Below are 16831 nucleotides of genomic sequence, written 5' to 3'. Positions count from 1 at the left end.
TTTTTTTTCTGTTGCTGAATGGATCCCAGGAATGAATGTAAACAACTCTCCTTATTACTGTACGTGTAATAAAAACATGCCTGGCCTGTTAACTGAACATAAAAAATAAATTTAAAAAAACACATAAACCAACCCTACCACATGTGTTTTCAGAGTATTTCTCTTCTTCTTCTTTTTTCTTTTTTTCTCTCCCAACATGACTGGCAGAAAATGCCGGAGTTTTGAAATAAAGACGAAAAGCGGAAATAGCGAGCGACAGGAAGTGACATTAATGGGTCGGGTCAAAGGTACGTGGAGCCAGACTGCGTCACTCACGACGTAATTATTCATGCCAAGCTTCCTCAGCCGTAGCAGATGGAGAGGAACGTTCGCTATTCTGGCTAAAGAGTAATCAGAGGATATGCATTTTCATGTCCTGTACAAAGGTTCCCAGCGGAAGCGGAAGCCGAAACTGAAATCCGTTTCATTTCAGATCTACTGTCAAAAACATGAACCACTCCAGTTCAAATTAATCACAGGACACGTCTCGACGAGAGTTTAGTTTTCTACGCTCGAGACGATTCAGACTAAATTATCTTAAGTATTACAGTATTACACAGAGGTCCAAAATGGGAGTTTTTTTGGACGCAAAAGCAACAGTAAGTAGCTTAAAACCACAAATGCGTTTTGACGGGATTTTATGTAGTACTGAAGTGATACAGAATTAAAATGAATAAAAAAAATGATAAAGATTTGAAAAGTGTGGAAAGCATTTGCTTTCACTCTTCTTCTCCCCCGGATAGCCACATATGAACCAGTTCCCTTCAGACAATGTCAACTTGCTAGTAAAATGGGACCAAATAGTTTCTTGGATGCTAAGAAGAGCTGCAGACAGAGCCAGAGATGAAGCTGTGGAGAAGCAAGCTTTAAAACTCTCAAAGAGCTCTCTTCAGTCCACAATGTGAAAGTGGAAATGGTGTTGCACCTCAAACCAACCCGCACATTTCAGTCCACCGACAGGGACGGGTGGGGAGAGCATTAATCAGAGACGCAGTCAGGAGATCCATGGCTCCTCCAGAGGGAAAATATCTAATATTGACAGTTGTAATTGAGCACTGCGTCGATTGGAGCTTTATGAAGAAAGAAGAAACAGACAAAATGTCTGATTCACAAAAGCCAAACGGAGATTTAGTTGGTGGACTGTGCCCATAAAGCAAATAGCATGCTATCTTCCAAGACCAGCGCTCTTTGTGGCGCATAGTTAGCAAGTGAATTTCTCTCTCCGGATACGGAGAAGTAATCATGACTCATGAGAAAGAATGACGAAAGAGGAGCTCCGAACTGCACCTTTGACCTCCAATGAGAGAGAGAAGTCATGTCACCACGAATGTAATTAGTCCTCTTTTCCAGTGAGAATGTTGGGACGGTGTCGTAGATCAAAGATCGGTTGAATTCGCCAACAGGGCTGTGCAAAATCCTGAATGTTTTTGTCGGAATACAAAACCTTACAGATTCAACGGACACTGGGTCACATCCGTAGACTGAGGAACGTAACTTAACTCTAAGACTTGACCTTAAGGCACAAGGCAGTGACCAGGTTTCCAACACTCCCTGCAGATAAAGAAGGTTCAACAGACGCAATCCTGTTGGATCGGTAACCAGAGCTCAGGTATAAAAACAAAATTTATGTATATTCAGAATTCAATTGAATATTTAGACCTAGTCTTATTGGAGCAATATATAATAAGCTTCCTTTATAGCTTCTCTGACACAAGTTGGGACTGTGGCTGACTCACTTCATAATGTTATTTCTCTGCAGCTTCCTTTGATCGATGGATGAAGGGGCAGAGACTGCTTCCTTAGTTTTGAAAGTGCCAGAGCAAACATTCCAACATTTCGACTCTAAAAGTTCTCCTTATAATCAGAAATGAAGTACAATGTCTGCTCACTTTATGTTTTTTGTTTTGTTTACAAAATTATTAGAAATAATTGATGAATTTTGTGTTTTATTTTCACAAAGCATTTGAAAGTCTCAGTACAGGCTTGACCAGTTAGCATATTGAGATGTACTTACTTATGTCAATGTAAGGTGGTTAAGCGCCACCAGAGTCTCGTTCCGGAACGATAGCTGGAGATCGGCACCAGCAACCCTCCCTACCCCACTAGGGGACAAGGGTGTAAGAAAATGGATGGATGGATGGAAGCGCCCCCAGAGAACATCGACAATCTTTGTTTTCAGAAAGTAAATATGTTTCAGAATTTTCAAAATTATGTTCTAAATAATTCCTATTTTGGTGTAGAATTACCTGGTCTTGGTATGAATATCCCAAGTAGTTTTTATTTTAAACAGGTGATGAGCAAAGGCAGCTAAGACTTTATTAAAAGAGGCTAACTTTAGCATCAGGCAGCTGATAGTTAGCATGTTGTTGTAGGCCTTTGAAGTGGTGGTGGGGTTCTTGAGCTAAGTGTTGTTAGCGCAGACCAACAGTCCAGTCTTTATAGGTCAATGTTGTCAACACAACAGGACAAATCAAGAACTATTTCCCTTCCCTTCAAAATAAAGGCAGCTAGCTAACTGTAAATGCTCAATTATAGATGCAACAAGTTTGAAGCACTCATAACCAGGAGGACTCATAATAACAGCTGGCACTTTATCAGACTTAAAAAAAAAAAAATTAAAATTGAGGATGCAACGGCGTAATTATCTCACAGATTTTGCTCTGCTGCTTTATGTAATCATCAGGTGTTTGTGGATGAATGTTACAGTGAGGCAAGAACAACTGTCACAAAAACAAAACTCCAAATCACTCGCACCAGCTGAACCATTAGCTTACTGACGAACACACTGAGAAAAGCAGATGACTTGGAGACAGATCAGTTGTACTCAGTCAGAACCACAGCAGTAACCAAGCTAGCTAGAACCACTACAGTGAGAGGGAACATGCTGCCTTGCAATAGGTTATTTATTCACACAAACCTTTGAGAGCCATACTGATAAAACACACCGACTGAACGGATGCTACGCAGAAAATCTGTTACATGACTAGAAAGAGTTCTTTAGCATTTTGTTTTCCACTGTGTTTATGTGTGTGTAATTTATGAAGTGCTTTGGGAAAGGTATTTACAGCCTCTGAACAAACTGTAATGCATATGAAATGGGATTTGTATGTGACAGGCCAACACATTAGCTTCGAATGCAGGTCAAAATGTTACGTTTGGCCTCTCTGTCCAGATCACCTTCTTCTTTACTCTGTTCCCAAAATGGCTTGTGTAGAACTACAAAACAACATTTCTTTTTTTCCATTGCTGATTTTTTTCAGCAATGTTTTCTTTGTGCCACTCACACAGAAGGATCACAAATCTGACCCTATTAAAAAAAAAGGCCAACCAATAGTTTTCCCCACCTGATGTGTGGATTTCCACAGCTGCTGCTCCATAGTTGGCTTCTTCTTTGATCCATGCTTTACTTACCCGGCCTGCAGGTTACGGTGGTCGGCCGTGTCCCGGTACAGAGTTTCTACATGTTTCACCAACTCAATTTTAAGACCTTTTTAAGACCATCACGAATGATATAAAAGACCTACATTGCACAGAAGTGTACAAACTTCATCCAAAAAAGCTAGCTAGCTAGCTAACAAAGGTATGTTAGCAGGGATAACTCCAAAGATAACTTCATTACCCTAAATAGTAAAGTTCCTGTGATTATTGTCATGGGACATACAAAAAAATACATAGAATATATGAGATTAAATAGAAATTTGAGACTTGTGATTAACCTGTTTAAGGGCAACTTGCTTAAAATTAAGACATTTTAAGGCCTCAATGTTAGATACATGAATTTTATTGTTTTATGACCCAACCCTGCTTTAAACTTTCTCCCTGTCTTATCTGCTACGCTCAGTCTTTGTGCTGCTGCTTGTTCTCTAATATTCTTTGCCACCACCATGGTTTACTGAACAGCTGCATTTATACAGAGCTGGACTGAGCTAACGGCTGGGTTTCACTTTGGTTTGTAATGACTCAGCACAATCATTATGGAGCTGGCTTGTGTTCTTGTTTGAAATCTTGCCACATTTTTCTTTCCTTTACTGCAAAAAGAACAAGTTAAATTTATAGAAAATGTTCTTTAATTTGTTTGTTTTTTTTAAGTCACCAATAGAAAATAAAACTACAAAAAAAAACAAAAAAAAAAACAAAGGAGTACCATCTTGGCTTTACTTGATAACAATGTGCTAAAATTACATTTATGCAAACAATCCGTTTTTTCCCAGTGTTTTTCAGAAAATATACGCCTTCTAGCTGCAGTATTTACAACGCTGCTGTAACTACAGTAAACGAGCTGCCGATGTCGATCCAAACGACACAGCAGCAAACTCAAATCATGACATCGCCGAGAGGTCGGCCTCCCTCGTCGAACGGGCTGAAAATGACATCACTTCCAGGCGTGGTATTTACAGTATAAACATGTCAAAAAAAGTGACAAATATTTCATAAATCGGTGGTAACCGGTCGGCCGTGACGGCGAATGTGGCTTGCCTCCCGTCTCTCTGTTACGTCGGTATGTAACAGACTCCGTTTCTCTGTGCGACCGTCGTTCTTGTCGACGGTCGGGCTGCCGAGCGCCCATCTCTCTCTGGGAAGCTCTGGCTGATTGAGCCACGCCTCTCCGGAGGCCGATGATAATCAGAGAGCAGCCAAACAGATAAAAGTCACTAAGCTCTTCCTGCGATGCGGGAGAGGCGCGCGCTCCCTTCACTTCACCGCTAATTATGACAAAGCAGCAAGGCGGCGGACGAAGCCTCCCTTCGAACTTATTTATAAAGTCAGAAAGCTTTCTTTTTTTTGTCCTCTCCCCAATTAGACGTTCGGCAAACTCTCGCTGCGAAACTCTGCGGGCGCAGTCAGGGGAACACGTTGTGCCAGTCTCCGGTGGGTTCCGGAACCACTTCCAGGTCCAGCTGAGGCGCCGGCTCGTCCTGGCCGAGGGACACGTCTTGTAGTTGACCTGTAGCGGCTGGAAGAGGAGGAGGAGGCGGAGGAAGAGGAAGAAGAAGAAGAAAAAAAATCAGAGCACATTTGCATGACAGTTCCAGTAAATAGTTCCCTAGGGGAAAACAAAAAAACAAAAAAAGAGTTCTGTAAAGCAGAAGAGAAGCCGGTTAACACTCATCGGCAGAGGAGCGCCGGCAGCTCTCAGTCTGAAAGCGATTTGGTCGAGGCTGTCATGCAAATGAGACCATCTGTCAAAAAGCAATCTTCCTCTCCTTGCTGAAACGTTTGTTTTAATATTTCACATTCTTCCTCCTTTTTTTTTTTTAAAGCTTATTCTCCCTATGAAAACACAATGTGCGCAGAGCAAACCATTCCAACCAGTTGATGGATGCGAAACAGTCTCATTTGTAAGATGTAAATACGGCGGGAACCGTTCGACTTAAAATCAATTTAGGATAAGCCGACAGTTTGGCTCGGGGTGGAGAGGTTCAGACGGCGCTCTGTGATAATGCGGGGGCCACACTCTGGATTGAGCCTCACAGCGGGAGTCGCTTTTGTTGTCTCTTTGTCAAAACCGACAATTTGGCAATGTTTCTGGAGCACGAGAGAGAGAATAACAGGAACAAACAGAAAAACACGAGTTATGAGGAAAAGACAGATGCATGATTACGAAAGAGTCCTGTGGCACAGAAAGGCATTTCCTGGTTTTTCAAAGCCTTTCCAAGGTTTTCTTGGCTGCTTTGTTCAACCACGTCAATGAATGTCCAATTTAAAAAAAGAAAGAAAAATCTAGTCGTTTTGCTTGATTTTCTTTTCCTGCTTTAATACAAAAGGAAGCTAAACTACATTGAAACTACAGCATAGATTGAAAACTATGCTTCCGACGTACTTATCGCTGTCCAAACAACAACCTTTTTGTCGATTTGCTCAAACCGTTGAAACGGCTCCTTCAATTTGGACACCCTATGTACAATCGGCTCTCACGCTCGGCTAGTTTAACCTGAGCGCAAACAAAATCATCTCTTTCAACATGCAGTGAGATAGAGCGAGCGTTGGGAATTTGAAGCACTTGCAGGTTAATTCCCTTTGCAGACGACAAACACTTATGCCTCTATGATTTCGATCAGTGTACATGATGTGCTTATGCACCTTCCTGTCCCTGCTGCACACAGCCTTGAAACGCGTGTGTGTGTGTGTGTGTGTGTGTGCGCCCAGCAGAGCTGAATCAAATGTTTTACATTTGCTTTACTGTGTTCTACGCAGTCCTGTAGACGCATGAAACCACAGTCAAATTAAGTTTTTGTGCACATAATCTTGATTCTACGCGGTAAAAATGCCAGTGATAAAATCTTAGGTGTAGTGTTAAATACAAAGTGTTGGTGTTGTTTTCACACCACACAGCTTTTTAAAATGACTAGTGTGAATGTGCACTAGCTGTTGGAGTTAAATGAACATCGGTATTTTTACTGCGCATGAAGCTGATTCTGTATGAAATAAAACGGTCAAAATTGATTGTCTTTTAGTAAGAACCCTTCAGTTTTCTAACCGGAACACAAGACAATCCAGATTCTACAGAGAACAACCTCAGAGAGCCCAGCATGGAAAGTTCTGAACTGTATTTCTGCAGCAACTCCCGGAGAGCCGTTACTGAAAGCAGTGGGGTGCTGGATGCTCCAAGCCTCGGAAAACAACTACAGCGAACTCATGTTTTGTTTTTTGTTTTTTTTAACAAGAAAATGATTCAACAGGGATTTTGCTCTAAATGCATCCATCCACGGCTCAGCTAAAGCCAAAGCATTTTTGCTTTAATCCCAACGAAACACGTGGAGAAACAATGTCTTTATTGTTCCTCCTGTGATAGTGTAGTTAAAAAGAAGTCGTTTTCTTAAAAAAAAAAAAAAAAAACTTAGCTAAAGATATTTTGGATTTTAGCTGCCTCTGTGCTTTAGCTTTTTTTTATTGTTTTAAATCCGAAAATTTTACTTTAAAGTACAAATTCATCAACTTATCGGGGAATAAAAGTAGTTTGACAGAAGTCAAAGTTCAAAATAACTTTCATTTGTAACCTGTCATGTTTGTCGTTGATGGACTATATCGGGGCATAAACAGAAAAGGCAAGTAGATGCTTCAAAATGCTTCTGCAGATTTTACCAAAAAAAATAAAAATAAAGTTCAGCTCACAGCATTCGCACTGCATTTTCACAGGAAATGCCAATTGTTCTAGTTTCATTAAGTGTTCAGGCAACCCGGAAAGCTGTCCAAGGAAAACAAAGCAAACACCAAAGGTAGTCGTAGGAAAAAAGTTTCAACAAGAGTGAAAATGCTTCATGGAAGTAATACCAGGAGAAACCACCACAGACGGAGACGGGCTGAGGTGTTGCAATCTGTGAGCCATACGCCACGCTTTGCACAGAAGGAACAAAATGAAAGTTCCGAGTGAAGTCACATCGGCTTCGCTTCACAGCAAAACAAAAACAAAGGAAAAAAGAAAAGGCCTTTGAAAAAAGAAAGCCACCACTCCCTCTGGGAAACTGAGAGAAGAGTAAGGTGCGTTAGCGGGCTGAGTTGCTTCATCAGACATATGGCACCTTAAATCCGAACAGGAATCTAAAAGAGCCAAAGAAAGAGATCCATGGGAATCAAGGTGAAACATCAGCAGCGACAAAGCTCCTCCGTCTGCGGCTCTTTCAACAAAATGACTGAACAAGATGGACCATGATTAAAGGACGACACGAAAACAAAAGATTGCAATCAACGAGCTGGTTTTGTTAAGCCCTAAATTACCCACAACCCCACACAGGGAACACGGCTCTTCCAACTGGAAGTTATTTTGACATTTTGGAGAGGCCCAGCCAGCGTCTCTGAGGAGAATCTGATAGAGAATCTGCAGAGTGGAGTGGTGGCTCAAAGATAGATAATCCAAAATACGAGAGGAAACATGCAAGCAGCTTTTTATTGCTGTGATGCCAATGTAGATTTTCCCATTGAGAAGGGCTGAAGTCATTTTAAGCATGCCAAGAATGACTTCAGTCTTCCTGTTAGCTTCTGAAGGTGTTGTTTGTTTGCAGTCTGAAAGCTAACTTTGGGCCGTCTTCACTCAGTAACAGACTTCACTATAAACTGTGTTGTTGATGGGATATCACCAATTAGGGCCAACCAAGACAATCTGGCTTTTTGTTGCTGCGTTGCAAGTTTTTGTTTTTGCATTGTGTCTTAGCATTTTGGGGTTGCATTGTGGCTTTTGTTGTTGAATTGTGGCTTTTGTCTCCATTTTCTGTCCAGGATCTGTTTCAGTGTTGCTGCAGGAGCAGCAACATCTCTTCCATGAACTTTCTCGACTATTGCATTTAGGCTAGCAGGACAGTAGCATCCGCTAAAATGCTAAACTGCTCTTTAGATGCTGTGTTTTGTATTATTGCAGTTATCCTTTTATGTCTATCTTTTTATTTGTATCATATCTAGAATTATTTTGTCAATTAATCTGGTGAAAAATCTCAAAGAAACAATATTTTGTATTGTTGTGAACAATCTCCTTTCCAATGAAATAACAACTTGCTCAAGTAAAAGTGATGGAAGTCGGTGCAGAGAGAAGCCAGCCAGAGAGATCTGAGAAAGATCTGTCGACGTCTAGCAGAGTTAAGGTGGGAGAAGCTTCGAGTGAGAAATGTGAAAATCTCAGCAAGAAGGACACAACTCAAGGTACTTAAGGGCTTTGAAATGGATCAGTGGAGAGAATGTGTGGAACATTTTAAACACAAAGTGAAATGACAAGGGGGGAAAAAGCAGAAGGTTTGCCAATTATTGCTGTAACTTCAGGGCATTATCACTTGATAACGTACAGGTCGCACCAAAACAGAGCAAACTCCTGAATTTTTAGAAAGTAATTAAATTTCTCAAAGTCAAATCTTTCTCTCATTCTAAAATTTAGCAAATTGAAAATATTTCATCGATTCAAACTGACTAAACGGTAAAAGTTTTGAGTTATGTCTTTTTTTATGAGGTGCATGCAAACGTCTGGTTACAAATGTTTCTTTTTAATACTTTTTTTAAAAAAATGCAAGATTTGGTTACCCTAACTAACATAAACAATATGTGCAAATTATCACAAAATTCTAAAGTCATCATCTCTGCATTTATTCCTGTGTATTTAACTCACTGTGTGCCTGGTGTCACATCCTCCTCCATCCATCTGGAAAACTCCTGAGTGTTCAGCCTGACAAGAGTTATTTTGTGTTCAGAGGCAGCAATTTAATAGAGGAATGACATCTGACCTGCCAATCCAGGTGGGTTAAGGATTTAGCGGGACGACAGCAACGTGACCTTTTACATAAAGTGACAAATATGAGCCGTCAGCTCACTGTCAGGCTCAAAAATGTTTTCGCGAAAGTTTCATTTTGGATGACAGCACTGCTTCAGAAGGAGGATAAAAAGTTTGACGTTGGAAAAAATGTGGGCTGCTGCATAGCAGACGGGCTCACAGGGAGGTAGCATGCTGTACGGATCACGCTAACTTTCTGTAGCCAAACAATAACTAACAGATTTATGTCTCCATGTACAAAAAGGGTGAATTATTAATCAACCAAAACGGTCCAGTAATGGACTTTTATTTTCTTAATTCCTTTGGCTGCTTTACTTCTGACCTCTGCCTGCTTTGAGTCTGACAGTTTAATTTCGATGGGTCGATGTACGACTCATTTTCTTAATGGCTGATTATTTAACAAACCCTCTGGATACACCGTACTACATTTGCGTTGAAGTTACACAACTATTTTCTCCAACAAAAAGTGGCATGTTTTTATGAAATGTCTTGTCTTTAAATCTTTAAAAGTGAACGTTTTTAGAAAATGCTCAAACGTTTTTATATGGTTTTTACCCAACTTTGATATTACTAAATTGTTTATCGCCAACATTTCAAGTGGCAAGCGTGTGCCGTCCTGCATCACCCTGTGAAACGCTCCTACTTTCCTTCCATGCCTAAAAAAAATAGATTAAAAACACGGAGGAAGACTATAATTCATGCATTAAAGGTTTAATGAGTTAGTTTCCTCAAGGCAACGTTATTTACCCCCCTGCATGTCCTCTGTGTGAGTGACATCCACGCCCGTGGAAAAAACCTGGGGAAATTGAAAACAGCATCTTCTAATCCTTGAGGAGTCTGGCCCCTTATTATCTGTCACTTTAAACAACTGCAGCTCTAACTTGACATTTTGAATCGTCCGCACCGTACTCCGTCCGGCGACCCTGAGCGAAGCACTTTGTCAAGCTACTTTAAAAACAGAACGTATATCTCTCCGCGCTGCTCTGCGCCACCAGTCATCTTCAATAAGCGCCTGCTAGACGCCAAGGCCGATTGCTCAAATGAGATCAATAATTATGCGTATGCGGGTTAACAGAAGGTCACCCGCAGCCTTAATCTTAATTGTTACGCTGTCAGGAGAAGGTAAAAAAACAAAAAGTCATGTCTTGGCAGAAGAGGAGCAGTGAGCAGTGGGTGAAAATGTCTGTCAGCAGAACATCCCGGCTCTGTGATTTATAGAAGCCTCTTGATAAACGCCATTGAAATCGCTTCTAAGAGGAGGCGGTGGTTCGCAGAGTGCACTTTTTTTTCTCCACTCTATCATCTAAAAGGGCTCAAAAGATCCGTCTGGTTTCCAGCGTAAACAGGGATGAATATTAGAGAACTGTTTGGCCACAGGACAAACAAACAGATACAAACTTTGCGGCAGATGAAAAAGCGCCCCGAAAAACACCGGACCCGAGTAGACAAAGAGAAAAAACAAAAGGACAGTGTTTGCGTTTCCTTTCACCGTCGCTCGTTCGGCCGCTCACCGTATCCGTGGGATCTCTTCATGTGGTGTTTCATGTTGCTCTTCTGCGTGAAGCTGATGCTGCACACCTCGCACTTAAAGGGCTTCTTTCCCGTGTGTTTGACCATGTGGACCTGCAGAGCGCTCTTCTGGTTGAAGGCCTTGTCGCACTGGCTGCACTTAAAGGGCCGCTCGCCTGCAACGGACACGCAGACACCGGATCAATACGCATCGTCGTCGTCAGAGATGATCAAACATGTTTTTAACGGGGATTTGCAAGTGGGTCCAATTAAGTCGCTGCGTTTAAATCGCCGGCCGTGAAAATATTGAATATGTGACAGAGACAGAAACAATTTTACACTACGGTTTGAGATGTCAGTCAGCGCTTTTCATTCCAACTTCTCATAATGTTCTAGTTGCAAAACTTGTTTCTAAACTTTGAAAAGTGGCAGGCTGTTGAGAAGTGCTTTACTTGTAAATCTGATCTCCATCTCAGTGGATAATTAAGTCAACAATAAGTCACTGAGATGTTTGCCATCGGCATTAAGCCTTAATGAGACAGCAGTTCCTTCCCCACAGATGTCTCTCTTATAAAGATTGTCACGCCGCTCCACTTTTAAGATTCCTTAAACATCAAAATAGTGTTGATTCGCAATGTTTCAACGTTTTTCTTTTGTTTGTTTTTTTCCCATCAACAGCCAATTCCTTCTATGTATTTTTATGAAAATATGATTTTTTTCAGTCTGGCATCAATTTTTTGTAACTGGGGGCAAAAAAAGGGGGTTTTAGTTTAGCAAACTGAAATTGAAAGGCAAGATTATTTACACACAGTCACAACTTATGTGTCAATGATTACTGACCGAGTTTGGAAATATGTGAAATTTTATTTCACTTTTTCAATGGTGAGCGCATTATGGCTAATCTTCCCCTCAAAACATTAGCTCTGCTAGTCCGCTAATAGCTAATTTGCTTAGCGCTTTTGCTAACCTTGAAAACATTTAGCAAACTTAGCTTCTCTTCAATATGTTTTTCAGGATAATTTCTAAAGTGCTTATTTACTTGGTTGTTTTTTATTTTATTTTATTTTTTTACCTTGTTTCAAACAAGAAACTACAGTACCAAAATAAAACACGGACAGTAGAAGACAAGACGTAAATACGTAAATGGCATTCTAGGACATGTAAATAATGTCAAAATTAATTTAGTGCTCAAGTGCGGATATAATTTGAATTCAAGTTACCTCTTTAGCGTTAGCTTGCGCCAAATACCTTGTTGGTGTAGCACTTTAGTGTTAGCGGATACAATCTTTACAATTAGTGCTTTAGGATTAGAGCAAAGTTTTTAGTTAGCCCTGACCACCACTGCACTTTTCCAATTTATCCAGCAGCTCCTAATTCAACCAGTTAGCTGCTCTGCCTTAGAAAGTAACGACACAAACTGTCTTATTTCACATGAGCTTGAATAATTCGCCTGTGACATTAATTTAAAAGCCAGTTGGCAAGTTTTCAATCATGTACAAAAGAAAAAGATGATGGGAACATTATTATCAGTTACTATTAAATATATTTACTTCACTGCTAATAAGTGTCTGAACTCCCAGTCACCATCCACCCACAAATTAAAGCACTTTTGTATTCTATTATATGTGTCAAAATGGCTCAGGTCAGTTTTTCTTATACAAATTAACTACAGAATAAATGAGATGATTAGCCAGGGTCACCTGAGTCACACTCTCTTTTCAAGCACCCTCAGACAACAAGGTGAAGGTCTTCTTCAGATTTGTAATTACATATTTACCTCTCAGTTTCTTACATCAGGTTCGGCGTGGCTAGAAATGATTTATCTTGAGCATGATTGAAACTGAACAAAACGCTGCCTCAGGATCTGCCTGGTGAGAATACGCGCAGACTGAACCGAGGGTGTTTGGGATTTTGTTAGAGACCAAAACGTAATTAAGATTTTTGCTATGTAAAGCACGGGAATTAGAGCTTCATCAAAAAAATTTCCGGAACAAATAATAATAATAATAATTTAAAAAGTAATCACTTTAAAACGCCTGTCATTAAATCCTGGATTCATTCAAACAAACTGTGTCCTTACCTCGAATTCAATAAGCCCCATTGAAAAGGTGGAAATGCTCATTAAATAGGCTATTTAGCTAATAAATCGTTAAGCTTTTGATAAGCGGGACAGTAATGTCACTTCAAAAGCTGCTGCTGCAGCAAATTGTTACTACAGACACTTAATCTTTAATTTGAAATACGTAAATCACACGCTAATTAACTTGCTGCCTAAACAACAAGGCAGCATTGAAAGTTTGAAATATTTTTTTAGAGGCACAATAAATACACTGCAAGCAGAGCAACTAAAAATGAAACCATAGCCAGATTGTTTCCTTTGCTACATCTCTTACACCAAACAACTGATTTAAATTATTTCAAATAAGTAATTTTCCCCCCATTTTGTGAAGTTGAACCAAACTTTAATTGGCCGTTCTGTTTTGCAGAAAAGCTCAAGTTTATAAACTTCAATCTTTTGCCTGAATAGTTTTCTGGACTGGATATCTTTTGACTGCCCCCCACCTCCCCAACAATGAATGTCTTTTTATCACACACATTCTTAATAAATGTAGGTGAATATGATGTTGTACTCATAAGAGCCTGAACTCTTCTGGAAAGATACAGGAGCTTTATGAGCATTTTTCTAGAAGTGCATTTTTAAGGTCAGACACTGATGTTGGACCACAAAGCTCGAGTCACAACCTTATAAGGTGTTCCATAAGGCTGAACTCTGAAGACCAGTCCAGATTTTTCACACTCCTTACTTAATTCGTACACTGGTCCCTGCTTAAATACATTTGGCAATACAGTGAATTTTAAAGACCTACATAATGAAAATAACCTTCAGCTTCCTCCCACCTGTGTGTGTTCGGTTGTGTCTCTCCAGCTGGCTGCGCTTTGCGAACGCCTTCGCACAAGACGTACAGTTGAAGACTCTGGGCTTCTGGGAGCTGGGTGAAGGGCCCGGCTGGTGCACACGCTCATGCTCCTGCAGACCAAATTATGAATATATAATACATGTACCTGCAACACTGTGTTTAAACTGTCAAAATTAAAGCGTCTCTATACGCGCATCATGATAGCAAATCTAAACTGTCCCAGTAATTATTGCGTTTAATTGTTTTAAGATCATTTTCAAGTAGTATATTGATAGAGGCAGTATAATGCAAGACTCTCAAACATTATAATGAATGAACTCTAATTTTGTGAACAAAACATAACCCTTGAACTGAGAGATATTTTAAATGTCCAAAAATAAATAAAATGAAAAATAAAATGTAAATAAAAACCACTTAGGACCTCAAACCATAAATAAAATGGATTCTGATGTATCTCTAAGCAAAAACTATTAATCATCAGAATAGAAATTGTACACTGAAATTGTAATTGCTTATTATGACTCTTATGTCTTTAAGCTAGAAATAGAGCTAAAAAGCGGTGTTTGGAACAAAATGAAGAAAAATTGTGTTTTGGGACTGAACTTTATTCATTCCTCGCCCCAAAAAGAGAGATTTATCAGGGACCACATCCAGAATTTAAAATTGGGAAGAATGGAATGACTCCCTGCAGCAAAATATCATGAAGTTGAGCTAACATAATGTGAAATTGAGCTAGCTGTTACTGCTGGTATATGAGGACTGTAAAAAAAATTGTCACACTGGGACAGAAGCGTCATCAATCTTGCAGAAAAGATCTCCGAAAAATGAAGCCATTTCCAAAAGACCTTACGCTACATCCAAAGAAATTCAATATCTTGGAATCTGTGCCTTTGGGATATTTGAGTGCCTGATATGATCTATCAGAGAAATGGTTTAATATGCTCTACTCATTTTTCAGGCCCCTGATATTCCCAAAATCCATCTTCCGCCGCCTGCCGCGCAGAAAATGACCAAGGTAAAAAATAAAAAATAAACTTGTTTTCAATTTTCCCTAAATCAAAAAGGAATTGATCTCCTACAGCATGACAAATAACAGCAGCGCCGTTATATCCTTCCCACCATCCAAGTATACATCCAAGTTTTAGATGGAGGCTAATGAGGAACCAGGGGAGCAGAGGAGGAAAAGGGCTTAGTCACTGACTGACATTCACCTAATCCCAGCTCCATTAGTCAGAGTGAAAAATCAGTGCAGCTCCAATTGATGGAGCGCATTTTCAAAAGGCAAAAATAAAATAAAAAACCCTGTTGCTCTGTGGCCTTTCCGTAGCAGAAGTGACACGTGGGAGGGAAAGAGCTTGAACTTTAAGCTGCGTCCTCCTCCTTCCACCCTCACATGTCCTTCAGCGCTTCACACCGCAGAGGAAATAAAATGCCACTGGTCCTCAATGTTTTGTCATCTTCAGCGTCGGAACAATTCTTCAACACTCCCTTCCGCATCTTGGCGTTATCGTCACCGTTCAATAAAAGACACACTTGACTGTAAGCAGCCAATTGTGCGTCACAGTTCTGACCTTGAGGTGTGTAGCTCGCTTGAAAGCCTTTTTGCAGACGCCGCAGACGTGGCAGCGGTCCTTGCCGTGAGCCTGTTTGCAGTGCCGCCGCAGCGCGTTGGCGTTCTCGCACAGCTGGTTGCAGTAATAACACTGGTTCCTGCTTTCCATGTCCAACTGGGAGTCTTTCCCACCTTTCCCCCCGTCAGCAGGATTCTGGATTCATAACAGAGTGTGTTAAGAGTTTACATTTCATCACTGCATTGGGAAATCCTCCAAAACGATCCGCTCCCATCTAATCGTCGCTGAAGGTTTTGTTGATGACACTCATGTTGTGATTTTCTACAGTTTGGAGCTAAATTCCTTAAATTCAGGCAAGTGTTATCCAATTTAATGAAACTGAATGCATTTAGGTTTTCCCTCATATTCTGCGCAGGACAACAATACTTACAAAATATCCATTGTCAGATGCCCCATTCGTGGATTGGGAATGGTGGCTGACCAGTAAGACCTGCTGGCTTGAACTGGCCGATTGTCCTGGTATGCCAGTCTCATTTAGCACAGCAGGAAACGTCTGACCCTAAATGTGGAAAAGATAGTCTTGTGAAGGATTTGATAAAAAAAAAAAAAAAAAAAAAAAAACATGTCTTCCTAGAAATGGTTGAATCTTGCTTAGATTTTTAAATCACTAACAATTAGATACGGGATAAATTCAATAAGAAATCACAATCAGGTCTGATAGTGATGGAATTTCTGGATTGGGTATCATACTTCGGCCAATGAGTCAGACCCTACCAGCTGACGATTGGCAATGGCAGCTCCACTAACAGCGCTAAGCACTAATAAAAGCCCCTAACAAGGTTGAGCATTTCTTCACCGGTTGGAGGTTATAAAGTCTCAGTTTGACAGGAAGAAGCGACCAAAGGCAAGAGAGACTGAAAAGTTCTCTGCTGGATTGCTAAGGGACAGAGTCTCATGGCTAAAGGCAGATGCCATCTTTATCAGAAGAAATCACAGCAACATCCTTTCCTGTATGAACAAAAAGAGGAAGGGGTTTGAAAGCTGGTGCTCACACCATCTTCTAACAGTATGCATGGTTACCCAGAAAGAACGCTCATTTCAGAACAGGTTTGGTTCTCGTCCTGCCGAACATCAGTGTTTTGGTGAGAGCCGACATCCGTTTCCATCCGTTCAAGGCAGCAAGCAAGCATCATCAACAGGGGTGCGTTACACAACATGGAAGAAGAAGCTACTAGCCTTGAACGCCTCTGCGGCCCATATTCACTGCCTTGCTTCCTGTTTCTTTGTCTTCTGTTTCATCCCGAAGGAAAACAGTTTTGGCATTTGAGATTCTTCTGGAGGAAACACGCGACACTGGTTCAAAATCAAATTCAGGAAACAGAAAAGCTGTGTGTGGGACCTTGCTACTGTTTGAGAAGTTCCATCTTGTTCTCCTTTTGAACCTTTGAAGGAAGTTGACCTTAGATTAGATCCTTCAAAACAACCTCGCTGCTTGTTCTGCCCTCAGCTAAGGGAGTTGAGTTAATCACATCTAAGCTTCTGAG

At 40.6% G+C, this 16831-nt stretch overlaps 1 protein-coding gene across 2 annotated transcripts in view; it reads right to left on the bottom strand.

Annotated features, from left to right (window-relative positions):
• Window positions 1-4088: 4088 nt before the first annotated feature.
• The window catches only part of LOC103478277 (zinc finger protein 236), a 56107-nt gene continuing 43364 nt past the window's right edge, over window positions 4089-16831 (bottom strand). For both annotated transcript variants that reach the window (XM_008431998.3, XM_008432000.3), the window contains exons 28-32: window positions 15718-15846; window positions 15288-15482; window positions 13697-13826; window positions 10801-10974; window positions 4089-4993 (exon numbers count right to left, since the gene is read on the bottom strand). In XM_008431998.3, the coding sequence (XP_008430220.2) occupies window positions 4881-4993; window positions 10801-10974; window positions 13697-13826; window positions 15288-15482; window positions 15718-15846 (741 nt within the window). In that variant the 3' untranslated portion in view covers window positions 4089-4880. The remainder of the gene's footprint in view (window positions 4994-10800; window positions 10975-13696; window positions 13827-15287; window positions 15483-15717; window positions 15847-16831) is intronic.

The sequence above is a fragment of the Poecilia reticulata genome, chromosome 16 (genome assembly GCF_904066995.2).
Source record: "Poecilia reticulata chromosome 16, P_reticulata-male-v2, whole genome shotgun sequence".
Classification (NCBI taxonomy): Eukaryota; Metazoa; Chordata; class Actinopteri; order Cyprinodontiformes; family Poeciliidae; genus Poecilia; species Poecilia reticulata.
The sequence above is the reverse complement of the archived record's forward strand: the minus strand, read 5'-3'. Positions and strand labels throughout refer to the sequence as shown.